Here is a 22,320-nt window from a genome sequence, read left to right as displayed (position 1 = left end):
CCAGAGCGGTGACAGCAAGGTACCACCTGCAATACCAAATGTGGTATGTGGCCCTCTGTCACTGTTCATCATTAGTAGCCCAAGGAGTGCAAAAAGCGTGTGGCGGCCCCGGATTGACATCGAGAACTCATGCATAGATTGAGCTGTTATATTTGGTTGCGCAGCCTGCGAAGTGTTGTGCTGCTTTGATCGCGTTGGGTACCTGACGACACTCTGGACTCTGCACACGAAGGGCTGGTTGTACATACATGCTCGGTAGCCTAGGTACCAGGGATGTGAATTCAGCTTGGGCAAGACCAGATCAACACCACCGGCCATTCTTCTACCCCAAAACTTGTCCGGAGGAGTCCTCTGCTTACCGCAGCCCACGTGTATGTCCATGTTGCCTCTCAACACCATCGGGCCGTCTGTCTCGGACTATGTATGTCTGGGAACAAACGTCATGCGGGCAAACAATCACCTCGATCAACCTCGGAGTGTACCGAAGGTCACTGATGGGCCATCCACAGAATAAGGCGGATAAATCCACTGTGACTCCAGATAGTATGACCAAATCTAACCACATCCGATAGAAATAATGAAAAATAAATAAATAAATAAGATGCAGGATGAAAGATGAAGAGAAAAGAAAGAAGGTAAAAGGTGAATACCAATTTGTATTTCAGCCAGACAACTTGTAAAAGTTGGGACAAATTAACTTCTGGTTAGGTACGGTTATACTATCTGGAGATACAGTTGATTTATCTGGATTGCACCCATATGCTTCAGTTGATGCCCGATAAGATAAGTATACAGTGTAGTGGCCAGACCAGGTCGATCCCCGCAGGCGTCCCGGGTCCGGGATGGGTACTGGAACCTCTCGCCCCGTTTTTGCAGTCAGTGGTCGGCATCTACCGACTCACATTGCTAACTTGGCCAGACATGGGGAGGGAATATCGGATTCACACCTTTCCGATGCTTCTCTTCAATCCGACTAGCCGGCACGGAAACCATCAAACAGATAGTACAGAGATGGATACCGACTAGCTCAGACAAAGTAGCCCGCCAGCGCTAAAGAGGAACACTCCGAAAGGACGCCAAAACGCCAAAACCGCCAAACCGCCACTGCCAAGGCCGACTCCACTCGGATTCTTCCATTGTCCATTCCCCAGTTTCTCTCCGCTTCCGACGCGCGTTGCGCAGACCTGAATCCCCAGTGTCTCGGTCGGCCCTGCGCACACGCCGGTTCGATATTGGCAATTCCCTCTACGACGAGCGGCTCGGCCCTGCGCGGCGCATCGCAACCATTGAATGTCCGGTATCGCCATGGCCCGAGTCCCGAGTCCCCCGATCCTCTCGCAGATCAGAACCGCCAGAACGTACTCGGAGCAGGCTGCTGCGCTCCGTGCACTGAAGGATGAGGTGATTGGCCACGTCCAGCGGAAGGAAAGATGGGTTGAGTGCGGCACGTTGGAATCACTTGTCGAGACTCTACAAGCCAACAACCGGCCCGCAGCGTCGCTCAATGGGATCGAGTCGCGCGGTCAGGGAGGGCACTCAGGAGCCCTCGCCGAAGACGAGGTAGTGCGGCTACTGTCGTTGCAGCTCCTCGCCAGTTTTGCATATGGTGAATCCCACCACGGGTACCCCGAATGTCGAGTGCGGGCGTCGTGCTAACACAACCAGGCGGCCCGTCTTTCCTCGGGCCTCTCAATGCCGTCGGCGTGGTCCCGGTGATCCTGTCCAACATATCCCCGCTCGATAACCCTCCCCAAGTCGTACTGACGGCTTTGCGCGCCTTGAGGAACATAACAGATTCCACCCGTCTCGCACCACCAGGGGCCGATGACGCGAGTAGCCTATCAGAAGCCGTATTATCGTCTCGCAATCTCGATGCGTTTTGTGCCATTCTCGCTCAGGAATCGGCCAGTGCCGTAGTACAGGAACAGAAGCGCCTGGTTGCGACCCTGATCAGCCGGTTGTGCAAGGGTCAACATCACCAAAATGCCTTGGCGGACGGCGGTATTCTGGATGCGCTTGCTACCATGCTGGCTAGCTTCGTGGTAGCCAGAGGCGAAGTCGTTCCGGGCGCAGAGTTACTCGGCCAAAGCGACGGCTTGGCTGATTTGATACCACCTCCAGCACCGCGTGGCGCCGATCTGGCTCTAGTTCTCGAAGCCATATCTGCCATCATCGCAGACTCACGTTTCCGCTGCTGCCTGTTGCTGTGTTCTCCGGCTCTGATGGCCGTCTTCCCCACCGCTGAGTTTACGCCGCCCGCTACGGAGTCGAGGGCGGCGTGGAATGCGCTTGAGATGAGCGGCCTCGGCACCATCCGGGCCAAGAATCCCGGGGCGATAGATTATCTGCTGCCGGTTGTCCCTAATTCGCAACCTAGGGCCCTGTCGAGCCACTCGGCCCAGTTTCCCCCCCTGGGTTTCTCCTTGTCCCGCGAAAACCTTGCTGCGAGTGGGCGACCCTCGACGTTCAAATTCACCGGTTGGGACTCGGGCCGGTTCGATGCTTCAGCCGAGGATATAGATGGTGACGATCCGGAGAGCCCTCTCATCCCCTGGCTTATTCATCTCGTCCGGTCGACTCACGGCTTAGAAAGGGTCATGGCCGCTTCCGTCCTGGCGTCGCTGTTCAAGGCCAGATTTACGAGCCCCGAGCGGGAACAGGCACTGGCTGTCCTCGTTATCCCGCTTCTCTGCCAGCTAATGAAGGAGCACGACAAGGAGGTTCCTAGCTCCATGCAACAAGCGGCTTTTATCGGAGCCGACGTGGCACTGGATTGGGCTATCCAGGAGCAGACACCAGAGGTCTTGGCTCGCTTGGTTACGGACAGTGAGCCTCTACAGCAGGCAGCACATGAGTGCGGGGCAATCAAGACCGTCTCAAAGCTTCTAAAGGACGCCTATGATCCCCAGCTAGTGCAGACGCCCCCGAGGCCATGGTCTCCCAACCCGTATAGCGCGGTCGACTCCAATGAAGGCCCACCCATGTATCGGATTGGACCACCTGGACAGGTTCCAGCGTATGCTCACAAGATCAAGATGAGAGAGAGCGCCTTGAAGCTCGTCGCAGCAATGTCCACTCTCAAGGACGAATACCGGAAAGCGCTTGCCGAACAAGACGTAGTACCATATATTGTGGAATCGCTGTCTCCGTCGCCGGAGAAACCCAAAAACGCTAAGGAGAAGCCAGCCCCTGAGAAGGGGACTGAAGATGGGGATGCCTCCGGCTCAACCTCACCGTACGGGCACAATCCTAATACTGTCATCATCGCGGCGTGCCATGCTGCCAGGGCGCTCGGGCGATCAGTTGGCATTGTGCGGACGACGCTCTACGACCATAACGTTGCAATGCCCATTAGCAAGCTACTGAGGCATCCGGATGCCGAAGTCCAAATCGCTGCCTCTAGCGTCGTCATCAACCTAGTGACCAACTGCAGTCCCATGCTCGAGGTGAGCGGTTTCCACCATACTTTGTAACATCTCTTAGAGATGTGCTAATTCGTTACAGCCTCTACTGCAAGCGGGTATTGTCAAGACTCTGTGCGAGCATGCACACTCACTAAACCCTGGGTTGAGGCTCAACTCTCTCTGGGCACTCAAACACCTGGTGCTAGACGTCGATAACAGCTTGAGGAAACAATGTCTCGAGGAGCTCGAGCCGGGCTGGCTCGTCCAGTTAATAAGCGACGACACCTCTGAAGACGAGTCGTTGCATGCGCGGCTGCGGCCAGAGCGACGGCCTACAGACGCGGACGAGGACGAGGACGAGGACATGGACGCCGACGACGACGACGACGACTATGAAGACGACAGCAACAACAGATCATGGGTCTGGCCGGCCATGCGCCGCTTCAGCACGGCCAGCTCCATGCCCCTGCGGGCGCCGTCGTCTCAGATGCAGCAGGCAGGGTTCAAGCTCGCCGCGCTCCGCGACGCCGAGCTGAACCCAGCTCGCAAGGCGCGCAACGACAGCCTCGCCATCCAAGAACAGGGCCTCGGCTTCATCCGCAACCTCATCCTTCTCTCGACCCCCGCCAACCAGACGGAGATGGTGGACTACCTCTTCAGCGAGCTAGGGCAGGACCGCCTCTTTGGCATCCTGGCCGACAAGCTCAAGGTGCGCGTGGTGGGGGCATATGGCCGGCGCCACTCCAAGGGCCGCGACACGGTCGTGCTCTACCCGCAGGCGCGCATCATCGAGAACCTGACGTACATCCTCGTGCACATCGCCGCGAGCATTCCGCGCCACCGGCAGCTCGTCATCGCGCAGACGGAGCTGCTCAAGCTGCTGGGGGGCCACTTCAACTCCAAGGACGTTGGCGTGCGGCGGGCGCTGTGCCAGCTGAACATGAACCTGAGCTGTCTGGACAGCGACAGCGACCGGCAGCCGTGCTCGCAGCGGGCGTCGGAGCTGGAGAGGTTGGGGTTCCTGGCCAAGCTGGAGGGGCTGGGCCAAGGGGATTGTGATTTAGACGTGAGGGAGCGGGCGAAGGCGGCCGTGTCGCAGATGAAGACGCCTACTGCGTGAACAGGATCGATATCACGGTTAGGCTGGCGGGATTGGGACGAATGTCTTTGTCGGGACAGGCTGATTGTGTAGTAGGTACAGGAGTCTTATGTACAACTCGTTTTCTCTGTTTCTCTTTTCGGTTGGGGCGTCTTGGAAGGTACATGCATGCACTACTAGGGAGGAGATATCAGGTATTGGAGGTGTTTCGTTCTACGGTGTGAAGGGGGAAGGGGTGGGGTGGGGGGGCGGCATCCTAAACGGGGCCGTCCGCCCATCCCATCTAACTTGACGGGCGACGGCGTGAGGGCCGGGGCGGCAGGCAATGGAAGAGGCTAGAGAAGTGATAAGCGCCCGGGTATACACGGCTAGCGCGGTGCGGGGTGGGAAGTCACGAGGTCATTAGCAGAACAGTTCCTTATCTCAGATATGCAGGTCTTGGACCGGCCTATTTTCTAGTGGCGTGTATCTCGTGAGCTCTGGAGCAGAGCTGCTTTCAGCTTGGAGCACGGACGACGACTCGGAAGTCTGGTTGATGCTGTGATGTTCTGAGTGTAGGGTCTTGGGTAAGCAATAGGCAGGGGGCCGGCAGCGGGAGCCAAGAGCTGCAAGCTGTCTCGTCGTGGCCAATGGCCGAGCTTGGAGCTCCCCCCTGGCCAAGGTCAATTACCTAACTAGAAGTTTCGATGAGGTGGTGTGACATCGCAAATGCGTGATGCGTCAGTGATTTTGACCTCACGCTTCTGGGGCGGATCGGCACTCACGGCCTCGCTACTACGTAGCGGAAGCGAAGCGGCGACTGCCGGCAGCGCATATTACATGCCCACGGTACATTTCGCATATTGCAATACTACCGGCTGGCGATCGGCCTCGGGCTGTCGCGCTCGGGCATGGATGAATAAATCGAGAGGCGATATTCTTGGTATGAGCGAAGAGAAAGAAACACAACGGGGAAGATTGTCGCGGGGAGAGTGGACATCCCCGAAGCAGGTAACCGCTTCCCACTCCCGTCCCATCCCGTAGAGAGTAATTAATCATCACCTTCATCATCATGTGCTTTTCCCGCACCTCCCCCCCGCCCCGGCCCAAACCGGCATCCTGCATACTGTAAACTGTGGTTGATGTTTGTTTCTTTTTTCCTTTCGCCTCTCCGGACCTTCCGGCAGGCAGACAGGCAGACAGGCAGACTTGGTTGATGAAAGTCTGACTCTGCCCAATCTCGCATCGAATTTGGGTGATGATTGCATGTCCACATAGACGTATGCCAAGCAAAGCTGCACCGTTGTACGGCTGGGGTTGGACAGCCCCGTGGTTGGTCGGCGCGAGGCTGGACGGGGCCAATAGTCTTCGGGGCGAGGACGGGAGAATCACGAAGAAAACGGGCATTGCGATATGTAGGCCCATGTCATGCATCTGCAAGTTGCGGAGAGGAAGATGGGGGAAGGGGGGTGTGAGTAAGGCAAAATCGCTGACGATGGGCTCATTCTGTTCATGGTTGCCTCGTTGGCGTTTCGGTTTCTGGCGCAATGCTTGCTTGCACTACCACCGTGTTCGGTAATGTTTGCTTGTAAGATGGGCGTTGGGCACGCGACTCGACGGTGCCGGCGTTGCCGGCATGCTTATAACAGAAGATGGGACGGGGGCGTATTCAGTGACTAATTAGAGTTCGGGAGGAAGGTTCGGGAAGCCCAAAGGGAGGTGATTCGGAGGCTGTCGGCATGTTGCCGGGGCGGGACTTGTTGCTCGGCCCATGGCAAATCAGGTTGACGGGCGTTGACATGCGTTCAGGTTCGCTCATGTTCGCTTACCCTCGTCTCTGCGTACAGTACTCGCGTACTTGCGTGCTTGACTGCTTGGTCAGGCTCGGGGAGATCGAGAGCGAGCTTGGGCCCCCCCCCCCTCCCCAGCCGTGGTCCCTCCCTTGCGTGACGGTGTTGCATCCAGGGAGAATTACAGACATCATCGAGTGATTGGCGGCTGTGGTTCGACTATAAGAGGTTGACGCAGCCTCACTGGCAAGTTTCCGATCTGCCACACCTGTTCACTTTCTCATCACCCCAGCTTCTGCTTCGAGCTCAAGTGTCTCCAACCCTCCTATTTAACGAAAGAACCTCCCTTTTTTCCCATCCTCGTTGTCGGCGGAAAGACAGCCACCATGACGATTCTCCCTCGCAACGACGCCCTGAACGTGCACCCGCCTCTGGGTAACCAGTATCTGACCACCAATGGTTCCAATTGGCTGTTCACAGTCACGTCTGTCTTTGGCGTCACTCTTGTAAGGCCCAATCCGACTCGCTCTCATAGCAGCATCACCATTAACTCATGATCCCAGCTCGCCCTCTATGGCCTAAAGTACCGCGCCCGCGCCGGCGAGCGCTTCTTCCACTACCTCTTTATCGTGGCTGCCTTCGTTGGCCTGATCGCCTACTTTGCCATGGCCTCGGACCTCGCCTGGGACGTCATCCTCCAGGCCAACCAAGTTACCCGTAGCGGCAACACGCGCCAAATCTTCTGGGCCAAGTATGTCTTCTGGGTGGTCGCCTTCCCAGCCGTCACCATCGCGCTCGGCGTCATCTCGGGCATCGCGTGGGCAACCATCTTCTTCAACGTCGCCCTTTCCTGGGTCTGGGTTATCTCGTACCTCGTGGCCGCCTACACGCCGAGCAACTACAAGTGGGGATTCTTCGCCTTTGGCGCGCTGGCGCACATCTTCCTGGCCCTCTCGACCATGCAGCACGGGCTCAGCAGCGCCCGCCGCGTCGGCATCAGGCGCGACTACACCTTCCTCGCCGGCTGGACGAACCTCCTTTGGCTGCTGTACCCCATCGCCTGGGGCCTGAGCGACGGCGGCAACTACATTGGCGTCACCGCCTCCTTCATCTGGTTCGGCATTCTGGATCTCCTGCTGGTGACGGGCACGGCCTTCGTCATCGTCTTCCTATCCCGCCGCTGGGATTACAACTCGCTCAACATCGCCTTCACCCAGTACGGCCGCGTGCCGGCTCGCGCGGGAACCTTCCCTGAAAAGGACGCTCCTGGCACCACTGCTCCCCCGGCGGCGGGCGCCGTCTGAGGATGCTCTTAAGGCAACCCCCTTTTCTCAGGGGATGAGCGTGTGTGGGGCGGGGAAAGGGGATGTCGAAATGTATGATGAAGTTCGGGTCACTGCTCTTCCTCTCCTTTCTAGTTCGTTAAGTGATACCCAAAAATTCAGGACAAAACCGAAAAAAAAAAAAATGAACGAGGGAAAGGTGGGAGGAGATAGGGCGGCGCTCGTTTTATGCTTTGTTTTATGCTCTCTCGAGGGTTGTTTCAGAGATACCAAGATACCCGTACTCGCTCGTTTAGGAGGATAGATTTGATGGTGGCAGAGGATGTAGGGGGGACGACTGACTGGATAATGTCTAATTTTGACGCTCAATGAACCAGTCAATTCACTATATCAAACTTGGCATGACAACGTCTTAAATGACCACAAAGTGATTGCCCATGTGGAAGCAGTGAAATCAATTCGGGGGTATTATGGATGAGGCCGTAAAGACACAACCGGCTAACACCACTTTGCCATTCACCCTGGCAAGGGCCAGTTACGGGCCAGCCCGTTCCTGTCCCCGTTCCTTGAACCCCTTTCCGCGTTCGCGGTGGATATCATCCGTCATACTAAACCCATGAGCACTCATGCACGATCATTATCATCACCAGCAAGAAACCAAACCCAAAGCAACGCATGATTCCAATCAGTTCCACAACCGATCTATGCACCGCCCAACCCTCCCCACGGTAAAACACCCAGAAAAATCCAACACCTTAATCGTCCCGGTTACAGTCCTGCTCGTCATCCACCAATATCACCACCGTTAAAGTCGCCGCATAAGCCTCGCGAATCGCGCACGCCATGCTATGCCCCGGTTAGCAACTCGCCAAAAAAGGGACAAGATTGGAGAGAAAACTCACCAAGTCTTCCCAATATCCGCCACCACCGCGCTCAACCCCCAATGCGCACACCACGCCCTGGCCAGCACCTCGTTATCCGGCACCCCAAACGCCTCAACAACTAGCACCCGCTCCTCGTCGCCACCACTAAGCGTACTGGGGCTCGAGACGCCCGTCCGCCCGGTACTCGCCCCGCCGCTCCCCGCCCCTCCTCCTCCTCCGGCTGCTGCCATCCCGGCCGTCGGCGAAAGCGACCGCGCATCCCTACCATGCGGATGCCCGCCGTAGAGCCCATTCCAGTCGCGCACTTTGACCAGCTCGTCCGCCTTGACCGGTGTGTAGACATAGTCGAAGAAGAGCGGATGCGGTCCGTCGGAGCACGGCCAGGCGCACACGAAGCTGACGTCGAACGCCAGTCGCAGCGGCCAGGAGACGCCGTCGATGGCGAACTGGATGCTTGCGTCGTACCACTTGGGCGTGGCGGGGTTGGCAGGGGCGGTAGTATTGTTATTGTTGTTGTTGTTATTATTGTCGGAGGTGGTGTTGGTGGAGGCGGTTCCCGGGCGGTCGGGACAGGGCCGTAGGCTGAGCAGTTCGATACGGACTAGGTCGGCCAGGTAGGCGTCGTCGTCGCGGTCAGGGGCCACGAGCGAGTATTCTTTCACCGGGAAGACCTGAGTTGGCGGACCGAGCGGGTCGGAGCGCTCGCTCATGGACCGTATGTCTTCGGGCGTGACCCGGTTCGGGGGCCGGCGGGAGCGGATGCGGGCGATTTGAGAGCGTCCTAGGTCGATGGTGGGCCTGGCGGGCCCAACCCACCCCGCTAACTGCCGGCAGGTGGGAGCTAGGACTTTGCCGACGATAGAGGTGGCGGTCCAGTAGGTGTAGCTGTTGCGGTACTGGAAGCCGCAGTTTGGGTGGATGTGCGTGAGGAGGGAAAGGTCGTCGGTGGCTTTGTCCGGGTCGATGTCGAGGAGGGAGTTCATGATGAAGAAGGGGAAAGTCGGGCCCGGTAGGACGAGTCCGCTGAAGAAGGCCATGGCGTGCGAGCTGACGAGGTCGAGCGTCGAGTTGGCGTCGCGGCGCTTGAGGCTCCGGAGGGTTTCTTCGAGGTTCGGCCACTTCATCATTTGCGCGAAGCGTTTGAGCATCTTAACCTGCCGCCTTTTCAGCTTGAAGCGCAGCTGCAGCTGGTCCGGCGTCGGGCCGTATGCTTCGATTCGGATGTTGTCGCGCCACCTGCGCGCCAGCGCCAGGTTCCATTGTATTGTGGGCGGAATCTGTGTCAGCAGCTTCTCTCTTGCTTCTGTCATGTGGTGTCTCGAGTTGATCCGGAGCTCCAACTCGAGGCTGAGGAGTAGCTGGTGGAAGAACTTGTGGAAAGTTTGGCTGTTGGAGGGGCTCGTGTCAAAAATGAATCTGGTGACGACCTGGTTCTTCGGGTGGGTAAAGTCGGTCCAGTCGGGCCGTGAGAGTACCATGATCAGGTCCGTCATCTGCGTATCTAGCGTCTTGTGCGGGCTCAGATACTTGTCTGGGTCCTTGAGCAACCGTCGGTATAGGTTCCTATACATAAGGTCCTCGTCATCGTCCTCTAGCCCCCTTTCCAGCTCTTTTAACCGGGCAAAGATGCTTTCCAGGTCGATCTCGCGAGGCGCCACCCCTGAATCGCGAAGCGGGATGGACTGCGGTACGACGCTTGCAAGCGACACCCAGTGGTTCAGCGTGATGGTCCCCGGGCGCTTGCCAAAGCAGAAAGAGTAGCTGGGCTGTTCCAAAGTCTCCCAGGGATAGGTTGCAGGACCTGACTCGTGGAGGCACAGCGTCATGAGCTGTGTCATGGAGTCGTGTTGGTTCACGGCATCAGTCTCGTCGCCGCGGTTGCCGGCGACGGTTGCGAACAAAGCATAGTAGTGATCGGAGGCGTGCGGTATCGACCTCTTGTGACCCTTGAACGCGGGTACGCCTCTGGATATGAGTTGCATTGCGGGGCCCAAGTTTAGTTCCTCGCTGCTTGACATCCCAGAGGGGGGCCACTCGGTCAGCGGCCCCAGATCGTAGGGTGCCCCATGCGGCTCTTCGCGACCCTTTCCCTTGGTAGCGCTTGGGTCTGTCCGACGCGGCCTGCGCCGGGTGCTCGAAATCTCCGAGGGCACATCGGACCTCCGGCGATGGCCAATCACATCGCCCTCGCTCGCCCTTCTCAGGTGGTCTTTCTCCTTGGGACGGTGTCAGCAGTTTCACGTCATCTTCGGTACCTCTCAGGTCGTCAACCATACTAATTTCCCGATCTTGGCCGCCAAACTCCTTGTGCGGAACAGGCCCCAGAAGCTCTTCTTTTTGGATTCAGACATGGTGGGGGAATCGTCCTTGGATGCTCGTAATCTTTAGCCGTCGGGTCGCAGCGCGGCCGACATTCAGGTGTCTCTGCGGATTTTGCTTTGGCTCTGCGGAGCGGTCTGCGAGGCTGAGTTGCAGACACGCGCGTCATGACATGCCGCTGTGCACATGTGTCGGTCGACAGCGGTGCGTGTGAACGTTATGCATGAGCCGGGGGAGCCAAGAGTAGCATTCGGGCCCCCCTCCTCGGCTGGCGGACCCGTTGTTTCGGGATCTGAGACCTTGGTTACAACAATAGTGCGAGGGCCCCTACTGTCGTGTGAGAATCCGGCAGCGTTGGTCAGATGAAGTTGTAGGAGGAAAAAGGAAGAGTGAGGGAAACAGTTTCTTCTCGAGGGCACAGTTCAGATGAAACAGCTGAGAAATGAACGCCCTGGAAGATCTGTGTTTAGGTACCTAAAAAATGCCAGCATAAGGCAGTTGCAGCTGCAGCGCAATGCAAGGGAAAACTACCCGATTCCACTCGGGGCCCAATCACTGGCTTTCAGCTGCGCTCTTGTGATGCGGGCTCTCCTCCCACCCTTCGTGTCCAGCTCAGGCCGCTCCACCGCCAGACGGGCCATACTCGCGGGGGGGGGCACAAGGGTTCGGTTCCAGTGCAGCCTTGCCCAACGTGGAGATGGCGCAGGATGCCTAGTGGCATGCACAAGCACCACAAGCACAACCTGATCGCGTCGCCCCTCCAGGCCACTGGCACTCCGTAGACCTTTATGAAATGCCCCACCATCTCAGCTTTGTCAGACAGAGGTAGACCCATCCCGCCGAAACACCAGTGGCTGGGATACCACCTAAGATTTCACCATGTTTGCCTCTCTATCGGATACTTGCCACGGATTGTATGCATCCCAAATTGCGTGAGCTGGTTGCTTGGCCGAACGTGTGGAGATCAGGACTCGGTAGAAGGCCGGTGTTAGTGGACGGTTTTATGCCCAGAAGGGAAGATGCAGTGAGGTGGGGCCATGGATTTTGGGCTCACCGCCCACGGCGCGACGGGGCAGAATCCAGAAATTTTCTTGGATTGCGGGAAGCACAATGCACAACAAACAGTCCTTTCCTGGCAGATTCGCAAGCAACACCGGATACAATGGCCCCTGAACTGCGCAAGAGGAAATTAAAGCGTTGGTGCCCCAATGTACGGTTTATTGGCTGCTTAGAAAGCTGACTGACACATATCTAGCTGCTGTTGCGGAGCCGGAGCCCGCAGCGCCCGTTAAAAGCAAAAAGCCGGCCAAGGCCACGAAGGTCACCCCGAAGGCTGAGAAGCGGAAAGGTTTGTAACCGCCCACTCACGGATTCAGATCCAACTGACGATGGATATATGTCATAGCCGTTGAGGATGCTTCTCCTGTCGTGCTGAAAAAGCAAAAGCCGAGCAAAGATGTCGCCTCTAGCAAGAAAGTCGCTACGCCCGCTGAGGAGAAGACCGCTCCAAAGAAGCCTGTGCTGAAGAAAGAAAAGCCGTCGAAGGGGGCCAAGGCAACACCTGAAAAGCCGAAGAAGAAGGCTGCAGAGCCGGAGGAGCAGCAAAACGGGGATGCCGCTTCAGATGATGAGGAGGAAGAGGGGGAGGAGGAGATCGATGACGAGACTAGGGCTCTCGTTGAGACTCTCGATAGCGACGATGAGGACGAGACAGACACCCAGGTCAGCACGTACAAGAAGGGCCAGGATGTTGGCAAGGCCCCTAAAGCGAAGAAGCCAGCAAAATCCTCCAGCAGCAGCGGCCAGCCGGGCGTCATGTACCTGGGGAGAATCCCCCACGGTTTCTACGAGCACGAGATTCGGGACTACTTTGGTCAGTTCGGCGAGATTACGAGGCTTAGGGTTGTGCGGAACAAGAAGACGGGTGCGAGCCGCCACCGGGCGTTTGTCGAGTTTGCCGACGCCGAGGTGGCCGACATTGCCGCGCGCACCATGGACAAGTATCTTTTGTTCGGGCATATCCTCACAGCCAAAATTGTCCCCCCCGGCCAAGTGCATCCAAACCTGTTCAAGGGCGCCAATCGCCGGTTCAAGGTGGTGCCATGGAATGAGATGGCTGGCAGACAGCTGGAGAGGCCGCTGTCCGAGTCCCAGTGGCAAAACAGGATTTCCAAGGAGGAGCAAAGACGAGCAGCCAGGGCTGAGAAGCTGAAAGCGATGGGTTATGAGTTTGAAGCACCCCAACTCAAGGCTCCGCAAGCGAAGCCACTGCTGGAGAATGGTGCAGACGAGGTGCCTAAGGCGATCGAGGCTGCGCCCTCAGCCGGCGAGTCTAAGAACGAAGAGATGAAGGAAGCTCCTGAGGCGGAGGTAGTCGAGCCCACAAAGCTCAATCCGACGAAAGAGGCAACTCCTCAGAAGAAGGGCAAGAAGGGCAAGAAGACAAAGTCCTGAGGGCCCGGGATTCACAGCGTTGCAGTTTGTCACTCGATACCCACGACTCGAGACGATAGAGAGTCGATTACATAGTACGGGACCAGCATTATTCCGCTAGTTGGAATGTACGCACCAAGCGAACCTGACAGACTCTTGAGAGGAGCTTGCGCTGTGAGAGCTATCAGGATTATAAAGCGCGAGACGGCTGATCTACTTCTGCCCGGTTGTGAAAATGCCAACATTGGTGCTGGTTGCAACGGCAGCTTCAGTTTTAATAGCAGGCGAAGATGTGTTGGGAGAAGAAAAATTTCTGGAAGCGCCGCATCTGCTAAAGATAAATTATTCTGTGGTCCGTGTTCTCATGAGATTACGTAATGCGCACTTCCTGTTGGATCAAGATTCATGTGTTTAACATTTGGATCCGGGATCCATGGTTCATCGATGAGGATCGTGTTTTGAAACAAGACATACTGTAGAGAGGGGTTGTGGTCGTGTACGTTGATCGTCAGTTTCCGGGAATACTCCAGCCCAAGACACTGCCTTGCAGGCTTTGAACCAGACGATATTGAACTGCAAGAGGCACGGTTTTCAGTGCGCGGGCCGAAGCGATCAGACACCTCCTTGACCTGCTTAGCCGCTTCAGCCTGCTTCCAGCCTTGCAGCAAACTTAACTTTGACATGATTAAACTCGGCACTTCCAACCCGCGGTGCATCTGAATACCCATTTACGTGATCTCGTGTTGATTGTTTTTGGAATAGCATTCGAAGAGAGAGCTGATTACCGATAACGAGCCGCTTCAAAGTTGCAGGTGAAGGCCAGCTGACGCGGGGGAATACGAGTACCAGAAACTTGGCTGGATGCGGGTGCCGGAGCCCGTCCTTCGGTTGTTGTTCCACGGCCAAGATCGAAGCAGGATAGGCAGACGGACGGACGGACACACGTTTTTGTCGTTCCTCTTAGGCCATTCGTGTCCTCAACAACCACGACGCCCGCAGCAAACACCGCCAATTGCAATTGAACCATGTCTTCTTCCGCGGCCCCGACGGATTCCGTCCAATCAGCAGCCCATGGTACGTCCCACACTGGTGCAGTGGTCCAGGCCACATCGTCGCTCTTTGGGTTTTCTCGTTATCTGCATTTGCGCTAATGGGAAATGATGGTTCGCGGTAATGAGCAGGTCCCGCCGCCGTCTCCAGCAACAAGAAGAAGGGAAACAAGAAGAAGAAAGCCAACAGCGGCAACAACAAGGGCAGCAACGGCAGCACCGGTATAAACGCCAACACGAGCGCCAACGTTGCCTCCGGCACGCAGAAGCCAACTGCGCCCAACACAGACTCAACAGACACAAGGAAGGATGGCGCTGAGAGCGCCGCCGTCGAGGAAGTGTCAGAAGAGCTAGGAGCTTTAGACCTGGTATGCCCAGCCCACCTCGCTAATTTGCCAGCGCCGCCTTTCGTTTCTTATTGGCTTCCTACATCCTCCGTGCCCGTTACATGGTTTCCTGACTCGCGGGCACCCAGAGTACATCGCATCCGCCGCCGCAACAACACACTGCGCCTGACAAACCGGGAGAAGGACCGTGGGGCCCGGACACGGAAGCAGGAGCCGAAGACGACCCCGCCCCCGCCGTCAACGGCCATGCCGGCGCAAACGGACACGCACCAATCGAGACGGTATCAGGGGCCACGAGCGCTAAGCTAGAAGCCATGTCACAAGATCGCGAGGCCCTGCGGGTCGAGGTGGAGCAGCTGCGAAAGCAGCTTGAGAGCATCCAGGAGGCACACGCACAAGAGATCACGCAGCTGCGCGCCGACCTAGATGAGAGCGAGGCGGCCAAGGAGCACGCCGAGGCACAGTACGAGACGCTCTTGGGCCGCGTCGAGAAGATCAAGGAAACGCTAGGCGATCGCTTGAAGCGGGACAAGGCCGAACTGGAAGAAGCCAAAGACCGTGTGGAGGAGCTCGAGGCCCAGAACGATGAGTTGCAGCGGACGGTGACGGCGCACGAAGAGGAGGCCAACCGCCTTAGGAGTGAGGTGCAAGAGCAGGGGCGCGAACTGGCTAGCTTGCGCAGCAGGACCAACCTGTCACAGCAAAATTGGCTCAAGGAGAAGGACGAAATAACGAGGCAAATGCAACATCTCAAGGCCGAACTCGAGTCTACAACAGCCGCCATGGGCGACTGGGAGGTTATTGCCATGGACGAACGCTCCCTGCGCGAGAGTCTAACGGAGAAGACAGCAGATCTCGAGGAGCAGCTGGCCAGCGCTCGCGAGGCGTACGACAAAGTCGTCTCGGAGCGTGATGTCCAATCGCAGGCCATCGACGGCCTGCAACGAGCACTGCGGGAAATCCAAGAGGCCCGGAAGAGGGAGCTGCGCGAGATGGTCGAGTCGTCAGAGCAGCAGGTACAAGCGCTTAAAAAGCGCGCCCAGGAGGCTGACGCCAGAGCTGCCGAGGCTGAGGCAGCCAAAGAAGCGCTCTCAAAGGAACTCGAGCGAACAGCTCCATTTGAAAAGGAGGTCAAGGAGAAGAACTTGCTGATCGGCAAGCTACGACATGAAGCCATCGTACTAAACGACCATCTCACAAAAGCACTAAAATACATCAAGAAGACGAAGCCAGAGGAGACAATTGACAAGTAAATCTCCCCCACCCTTCCCCCCGGCCCTCGTCGCCCCTCATCCAGCAAGCCTTAAGAATGCTAACCATCCCCAGACAACTCGTCACCAACCATTTCCTCCAGTTCCTCTCGCTGGATCGCTCCGACCCCAAGAAATTCCAGATCCTCCAGGTCATGGCCGGCCTGCTCAGCTGGACAGACGAACAACGCGAGAAGGCGGGTCTCGCGCGGCCAGGCACGGCAGGAAGCCTCCGCTTGCCCACTTCCCCTTTCCACCGCACCCCAAGCTCGCCGGCGCTCAACAGCGAGTTCTTTTCCGAGCCGACACCGATGTCGGGCAAGGAGTCTCTTGCTGATCTCTGGGCGAGTTTTCTCGAGCAGAGCGTCGACGAGGCGGCAGGCGCAGGAGCCGGGCCGTCGAGAAAGGGTAGCATGTCGAGCGTGACGACGGCAGCTACACGGCCCGATACCAGGGGGCATTAGTTAGCAGCAAATGGAAGGGATGGGCCCAGGGATGGATGACGGTTACTATAACCGCAGCATCTACCTATCTACCTTTGTATATCCACGGCAGAAATGTGTCGCGGTGGCGATTGTGAGCAGCGAGCAAGGCAGGCAGGCGTGTCTAGATAGATGCTGCCGATGGTCGCTGTCGACCCTTTTGCATTTCTAGAGAAAGCCTACCAAGGCAAGAAAAACTGTGTATGGCTCCCAAAATAAGAAGATGCAGGATGCCCACAAGGCTTCCTCATGTCTATAACCACTGCCAACCGGAACATGATATAATATACCGAAACCGTGGACTAATGAATCACGTCACCCCACCACCTCTTCCTTCACGCTTCCGCCGCCGTTCCCCTGCCCCCCGGGCATCAACATTGCCTTCGCGTACGCCTCGGCATCCCTCTCAATACTCCGGATATCAATACGATTCTCCAACGCATCCTTCACGCCCTCAATCACCTCCCTCTCTTCCATCATCTCCCGCATCAGCCGCACCTCATGCCCCCAGTACGCATTCCCTCTCCCGCGCAACTCCTCGTCCCTCAGCACCGTGTTCTTCACCACCCCGGCGGCATTCACCTTGCCCTTGACGGCGCCCAGCGCCCGGAGCACATCCTCCACCTTCTCCGCCGGGCCGGGGCCCGTCACGAACGCCCGCTGGGTCCCGCTCAGGTACAGCGCGGCCGCGAGGAGCAGGTCCAGCGCCGCGAGCCCGACGTAGCGGTAGCGGCGGACGGTCCAGAAGAAGAAGTCGATGTCGCCCAGGCGCAGCGCCCGCGCGTTGGCCGCGTGGTTGTAGCTCGCGACGAGGTAGACGTCGGCCAGGCCCAGCGCGACGGCCGCCAGCGTGGCCGGGGTGCGCCAGCGCGCGACCGTGGCGCCGTCGCCGGTCGACGCGGCGACCACGGCGCCCGACGTCACGGCCGCGACGGCCACCAGGTTCAGCAGGTGCGGGCCGAGCAGCTCCGGCAGCGCGTAGTAGAGGTACGACCGCGGGTCGTCCGACGTGCAGAAGGGGCACGTCGCCACCACCGACGGGCCGAATTGCAGGTACAGCAGGCGGGACTCGAGCGAGGCGAACTTGGCGCGGAGCGAGAGGTCCGTGGCCGAGAGTTGGGCGTCGGGCCGCAGGGTCGAGAGGCGGGTGAAGAGCACGTCGGCGGGGATCTGGAGGCGGGATTGGGTCGCTTTGAAGATGTTTTCCGGGGAGAGGAACGGGAGGGTGCGGAGGAGGAAGACGGCGGAGAGGACGCAGAGGACTAGGATCGCGCGGAATATGGATGGCGGGAGAGGCCGCGGTTTGAGGCCGTAGATTCGAGGGGCGGCACGGACCGAGCGGTAGTAGGCGAGGGCTTTGGGCAAGAGGATAGGCCCGAAGAAGATGAGGAGGGATTTGATGCTTTTGGGGAAGAGTCAGACAAACGGCCAAAAGAGATGGGATCCAATTTGTATTTACTTACGTCCCCCAGGATATCGCCATTTTGGAATGCGTGTGTTACGGCCTAAGAGGCGGCGCTTGTGTCTAGCACTTTAAAAGATGTCTTTCCATTGTCACGAACTCGAGATGCAAGGTGTTGGACGAGGCTGAAAGGAACAGGGGTCGCTGTGGGGCTGCGGAATGTGGGTCCAAGCTCGACGAGCGTGTAGTTCAGCCTCGTGGCGGGACTCGAAATTATAAATTTTTTGTCCCCTCAACATTTCCTTCCGACTCGAAACCTCGCACAACATCGAAATATAAAGAACGACTCGACAAAAGATTTTTGTTTTTGTATTACTATTTTTATTTGTCTACATTTAAATATGAATGACGTGAAACTTCCAGTCCCTCCTCCTGCACAGGTGAACCGACTATGTATACCGTTGGCACTATCGAAGCTTTGGCGGCCCTTCAATGGTCGCCCAAAGTCAATGTGTTGCCTAGAGCGAGCCCAAGTACTCTGCCAAGAGTCATCTCACGTCGTGTTGCAGAGTTCCAGCTCCGGCCATGAAGAATCTTTGCGTCAAATGGTTGAGAGACATTTACCTCATGCTTGCGATCCATGGTGTATTTCACAGCTCCTTCTTGCTCTCGCCACTTTCAGCTCCGGTTGCGGCTGCTGGGACGGGTTGCTTCTGCTTCTGCTTCTGCTTCTGCTTCTGTGACTGCTTGCCCGCCATGATGAGTCCCATGATCGCCACCACTGTCTCCATCGCGAGCGCCAGCATGCCGGTGCACGCCAACTGCCACACAGTGACGCTGACGCTGCCCAGCGGCGCGCGTGGGAACGAGGCAAACCACTCGACGTAATAAGGGAACCATCCGTAAGGGAGCCAAAATATAGGCTGTCGGCCGTACCACATCGGGAGGAACAATTGCATGCCGCGGGTCGAGATCAGACGGGCGGCTGTGAGGTAGCGGTCGAAACTCGCGCGGGAGGCGTCAAGTGCGGACTCTGCAGACAGAGGGTACTTAGTAACTGATGTTTTTCAAGTCAACGTCGCGGCTGTGTCTGTACTCTTCTTCTCTAGCTCATCCAGCAGCTTGTCATGCTGCCGTCGCAGCTTCGCCCATTTGGCAAACTCGTCCTGACTGCTCGTCGCATTAAGGTCGTGCCGGACCGACAGGTACGCCTTTTGTTTCTTCCGCTGATCGGCAAACTCTTGGGCCACGGGAGTGGGGAGGGAGAGATAGAAGCGCCATAACTATGTTTGAAAGGCTAGGTCAGCATGCAGCTCTAATCGTGGGATAGTGGGGAGCTATGCACCAGATTGTTGATGGTTGTCGCGCCGATTGTATTTACAAGCTGGACGACCAGCTCGATTACGAATATGACGACTAGTAGGGATGGCATCTTGGCCGCGCTGAGAGAGAAAGAAGCAGACTGATCGGCGAGTCTGGCTCACGTTGTTGTCATCGCACGTGTTGTTTGGTAGCCAGCCTTGCCCAAGATTTCCATGGCGATGACGGAACTGCCAGCTCACACCACCTGTCGACGTGGGCTAGCTAGTTGCCAGTCCGGGCTCCAGGCTTGCTGCTAAGGGTTAGGGTTAATGAACCCAACCTCGATATCCAGGGTGGGCCCAAGCTGCCTCCATCATCTAACACTCCTCCCACTCGTCGGTTGCGAGGTCACTTTCATCAACCCACGGTAGCTCTGTGTGCGACCCTCCACAAACGTTAGCGGAGGATTCCGACGTCGTGCGTCCGTGATTTTGCCTTCTTCCCGACTGAGCACAAGAGTTGAATCCGTCGCCCCTTGGACACAGCTGGATTTAATAAGCATGTCGCGTGCTTTGGATAGCGAGACGGCGGGTTCTCTAAGAGCCGGAAACCCCTGGGCAGCTTACCAGGCAATTTCCCACGTACTAACCTCGCCATGTGATGGCCTCCTGGAAATCGAGATCCTAGGCAAAAGCCACTTCGGCGAGGGGCAGTATGTGCTTCAGGATGGAAATGCTGTCGGAATCGCAAAACCCGGTTTGGTCCAGGCGTTCATCGTTGCCCGGAGACGTCTGAGGGACCATATTGATGGTGTCGAGCCGTTGACAGATGACGACATCTTCGCTGTGACAGCCGTCATCTTGCTTCTGGATCCGGAACATCTCACAGCTGCCAACTCCCGGAAACGGCTTATACAAGGGCATGTCGCCGACGGGGATGTTCGCACGAGGCTCGAGAAGGAAAAGCGCTTTGTCGATACCCTCCTCACTAGCAGGTTGCATAGGCACACAAAATCGCCTAACCTTTGGAGTCACCGTCGATGGTTACTCGGCACGCTCTGGTCTTTGGGCCTGCCGGTGGGCGTCCTCGGAGACATAAAAAATGTCGTCTTTGTGGCTGGGGAGAGACACCCACGGAATTACTACGCATGGTGCCATGCTCGCTTCCTGACGAGACTGAATCGGTGCGCCAATGACCGAGAGATGTTGGCGGCTGTGCAGTCCTGGTGTTTCCAACATCACGTTGATATCTCCGGCTGGTCGTTCCTCTACTTTCTACTCGCTGTCGATGATGGACTCGGCACCGAGGCTGGATCTTCGACGTTCAACGAAGTCATCAAGCTGGTCAATTCCCTCCGCCTAACGAACGAGTCTGTATGGGTCTTCCTTCGGACTCTAGCAGGATCAGGACTTATCGGCGATGAGCAATTGAGCCAACTCCTCGCCGTTCAGCAAACAATTCTCGACACATCGCCCAAGCCGACGGACCAGGCGGTGCTGCGGTCTGCCATTGATTGGTGCAAAGCATACGGGTGCAAGAAGCAAGAGGGCCATGCAAGTGTTGAGACGTGATCTGCAGGTCTAGCCCACCAAGACCAATGAAACTACTCCAGATTCGATACTGGAAGCGTCATCCAGAAGCATGCTTGATTACGATCCCCTCGATTGCCATGGCTGAGCCGATGTGGAACTGAGTCTTTCGTATCACTACGGCGTCGGTGCATCGCTGGCCTAGGTCCAGCCAAAGCTTCTCAACAGCGGGTACTGTTCATCGTCCCGTGTACTCGAGGCCAATTTCCGAAAGTCGAGAAATCCGAAGACGTTAGATTTTCCGTGGGAGCGCTCGTATCTCAATGTCTTCCAGAATACCCGAGATAGAACATGCAGACCCAGCCGCCACCGAATCGTCGAGGCCGTGACCGTCTCCGCATGGAAGAAGAGGCACAATATGAACTGCAGTCTCTACAGACTGGCGACCTGATGATATGCAGACAAAGTCTGAATCTACGCGACGTTGGAGGTCCTGCATCTGATAATATCGGGTAACGCCGCAAACACGATTCAGCCGAGAACGACTGTCCCCATTAGGAAACATCAGTATGAGCGCCTGCAACAGGCAACACAGAGCCGTGAATTCATGTCGAGGATGGATTGATGGACGTCCCATCTTTGCTGCGGGTTCAACAGAAAGGGGATTCCCTGATCCACACCTTCACTCGAGCTGGCCCATGAGAGCATTTTCCCGACTATAATGAAACAGCCTCACGGCCACGATGGCCCATCCATCCGAGACATTCGAGGGCAGCCTCATTTTTCAGCTGGACCGATTGGGAACAGACTGGTATGACATCTCCCTGCTAGTACGGAGGTACGAGCCATCATGAACTTCGAGCAGCGTAGACGCTAGGGCAAGGGGCACATGCTGCCGTGTCTTAGGACCGATTGGCCAATTGTGGGTGGGTAGCAACTTTGGTCCTTGGCGCTGCCGACAAGGACCAGGTTACATCGTTATCTTGGGTTGGCACCGACGACCCTTGTCATACGGACCACACCCCTTGCCCCTCAATCTTGCATACAAGGGGCGGCACCGAACCGGACAGGTGCTTTTCCAGGAGGTTGGGACGCAAGATCTCGTGTTCCTACACCATCCGGCTGACGTGCTCGTGGCGGGCTGATTGCGCTAGAAATGCGCAACCGAGCCTTGTGCTGCTTCTAATCGTCGATACATTGTGATAAGTGGTCAGCACATCGCGGGGACCGGGTGTTCACAGAGACCGGGAACCCAGACAGCGGACAAATTGGGATGGAGAGCACACAGGCGCCACGGCTGCCACCAGGAGCTTGTTCGAAACTGTCGTCGAATCAGAACACGCTTAGAGATTGGACATGGATAGGGGCTGTATCCACATTGAGCAGATCGCTGTTTACGGAAAGCCAGGGCCCCATGATCCAAAACTTCGACATCGATTTCGACGGGGTCCGGAATGTCCAATCCACGCGGCTCTTTTCTCCTTCTTGGGGCCATTCCGGGGAGAGATCAGCATTGTAAATGGGTCCAAACGGGATTCAAGGGTTGCAGGAGATAAAAAACGCTCCGCTACCCCTCCCGCTCGGCTAGACTTTGCAGGCTGCATCTGGAAGTTCTCGAGACTTGCCAACAGCCAACTGATGGCGCTTCCATGAGCGGGCGGCGGCTCGACAATGCAGTATTGCTTCTCGATCGGGAAAGAATCGTCGAAAGGTAGTTAGCTTGTTACTTGTTGATATTACGGTTGCACACGTACTGGGCCATGTAACT

General features: G+C 57.0%; 8 protein-coding genes across 8 annotated transcripts; 5 read left to right on the top strand and 3 right to left on the bottom strand.

The window, feature by feature from the left end:
- Window positions 1-1,305: 1,305 nt before the first annotated feature.
- Window positions 1,306-4,524, top strand: MFIFM68171_03181 (uncharacterized protein; the record flags this gene model as incomplete). The annotated part of the gene is made up of 3 exons (XM_071058602.1): window positions 1,306-1,606; window positions 1,666-3,446; window positions 3,505-4,524. The coding sequence occupies 3 exons, from the start codon at window positions 1,306-1,308 to the stop codon at window positions 4,522-4,524; spliced, it is 3,102 nt and encodes a 1,033-aa protein (XP_070914703.1).
- A 2,134-nt stretch (window positions 4,525-6,658) lies between these two features.
- MFIFM68171_03180 (uncharacterized protein) lies at window positions 6,659-7,576 on the top strand (the record flags this gene model as incomplete). Its single annotated transcript, XM_071058601.1, has 2 exons — window positions 6,659-6,778; window positions 6,836-7,576. 2 exons carry the CDS (start codon window positions 6,659-6,661, stop codon window positions 7,574-7,576), a joined length of 861 nt encoding a protein of 286 aa, XP_070914702.1.
- A 734-nt stretch (window positions 7,577-8,310) lies between these two features.
- On the bottom strand, window positions 8,311-10,790 carry MFIFM68171_03179 (uncharacterized protein; the record flags this gene model as incomplete). Its single annotated transcript, XM_071058600.1, has 3 exons — window positions 8,311-8,401; window positions 8,458-10,655; window positions 10,716-10,790. The coding sequence occupies 3 exons, from the start codon at window positions 10,788-10,790 to the stop codon at window positions 8,311-8,313; spliced, it is 2,364 nt and encodes a 787-aa protein (XP_070914701.1).
- Window positions 10,791-11,920: 1,130 nt separating this feature from the next.
- On the top strand, window positions 11,921-13,212 carry NOP15 (nucleolar protein; the record flags this gene model as incomplete). Its single annotated transcript, XM_071058599.1, has 3 exons — window positions 11,921-11,954; window positions 12,014-12,106; window positions 12,164-13,212. 3 exons carry the CDS (start codon window positions 11,921-11,923, stop codon window positions 13,210-13,212), a joined length of 1,176 nt encoding a protein of 391 aa, XP_070914700.1.
- A 1,004-nt stretch (window positions 13,213-14,216) lies between these two features.
- Window positions 14,217-16,301, top strand: MFIFM68171_03177 (uncharacterized protein; the record flags this gene model as incomplete). Its single annotated transcript, XM_071058598.1, has 4 exons — window positions 14,217-14,265; window positions 14,373-14,608; window positions 14,716-15,836; window positions 15,914-16,301. 4 exons carry the CDS (start codon window positions 14,217-14,219, stop codon window positions 16,299-16,301), a joined length of 1,794 nt encoding a protein of 597 aa, XP_070914699.1.
- Window positions 16,302-16,634: 333 nt separating this feature from the next.
- On the bottom strand, window positions 16,635-17,802 carry MFIFM68171_03176 (uncharacterized protein; the record flags this gene model as incomplete). The annotated part of the gene is made up of 2 exons (XM_071058597.1): window positions 16,635-17,721; window positions 17,783-17,802. 2 exons carry the CDS (start codon window positions 17,800-17,802, stop codon window positions 16,635-16,637), a joined length of 1,107 nt encoding a protein of 368 aa, XP_070914698.1.
- A 569-nt stretch (window positions 17,803-18,371) lies between these two features.
- Window positions 18,372-19,153, bottom strand: GET1 (GET complex subunit get1; the record flags this gene model as incomplete). Its single annotated transcript, XM_071058596.1, has 3 exons — window positions 18,372-18,754; window positions 18,818-19,004; window positions 19,067-19,153. The coding sequence occupies 3 exons, from the start codon at window positions 19,151-19,153 to the stop codon at window positions 18,372-18,374; spliced, it is 657 nt and encodes a 218-aa protein (XP_070914697.1).
- Window positions 19,154-19,583: 430 nt separating this feature from the next.
- Window positions 19,584-20,594, top strand: MFIFM68171_03174 (uncharacterized protein; the record flags this gene model as incomplete). Its single annotated transcript, XM_071058595.1, has 1 exon — window positions 19,584-20,594. One exon carries the CDS (start codon window positions 19,584-19,586, stop codon window positions 20,592-20,594), a length of 1,011 nt encoding a protein of 336 aa, XP_070914696.1.
- Window positions 20,595-22,320: the final 1,726 nt, after the last annotated feature.

Source organism: Madurella fahalii (assembly GCF_045866475.1).
Source record: "Madurella fahalii IFM 68171 DNA, scaffold_2, whole genome shotgun sequence".
NCBI classification, from domain to species: domain Eukaryota; kingdom Fungi; phylum Ascomycota; class Sordariomycetes; order Sordariales; genus Madurella; species Madurella fahalii.
Note: the sequence above shows the minus strand (reverse complement) of the source record. Positions and strands in the feature narration are given on the sequence as shown.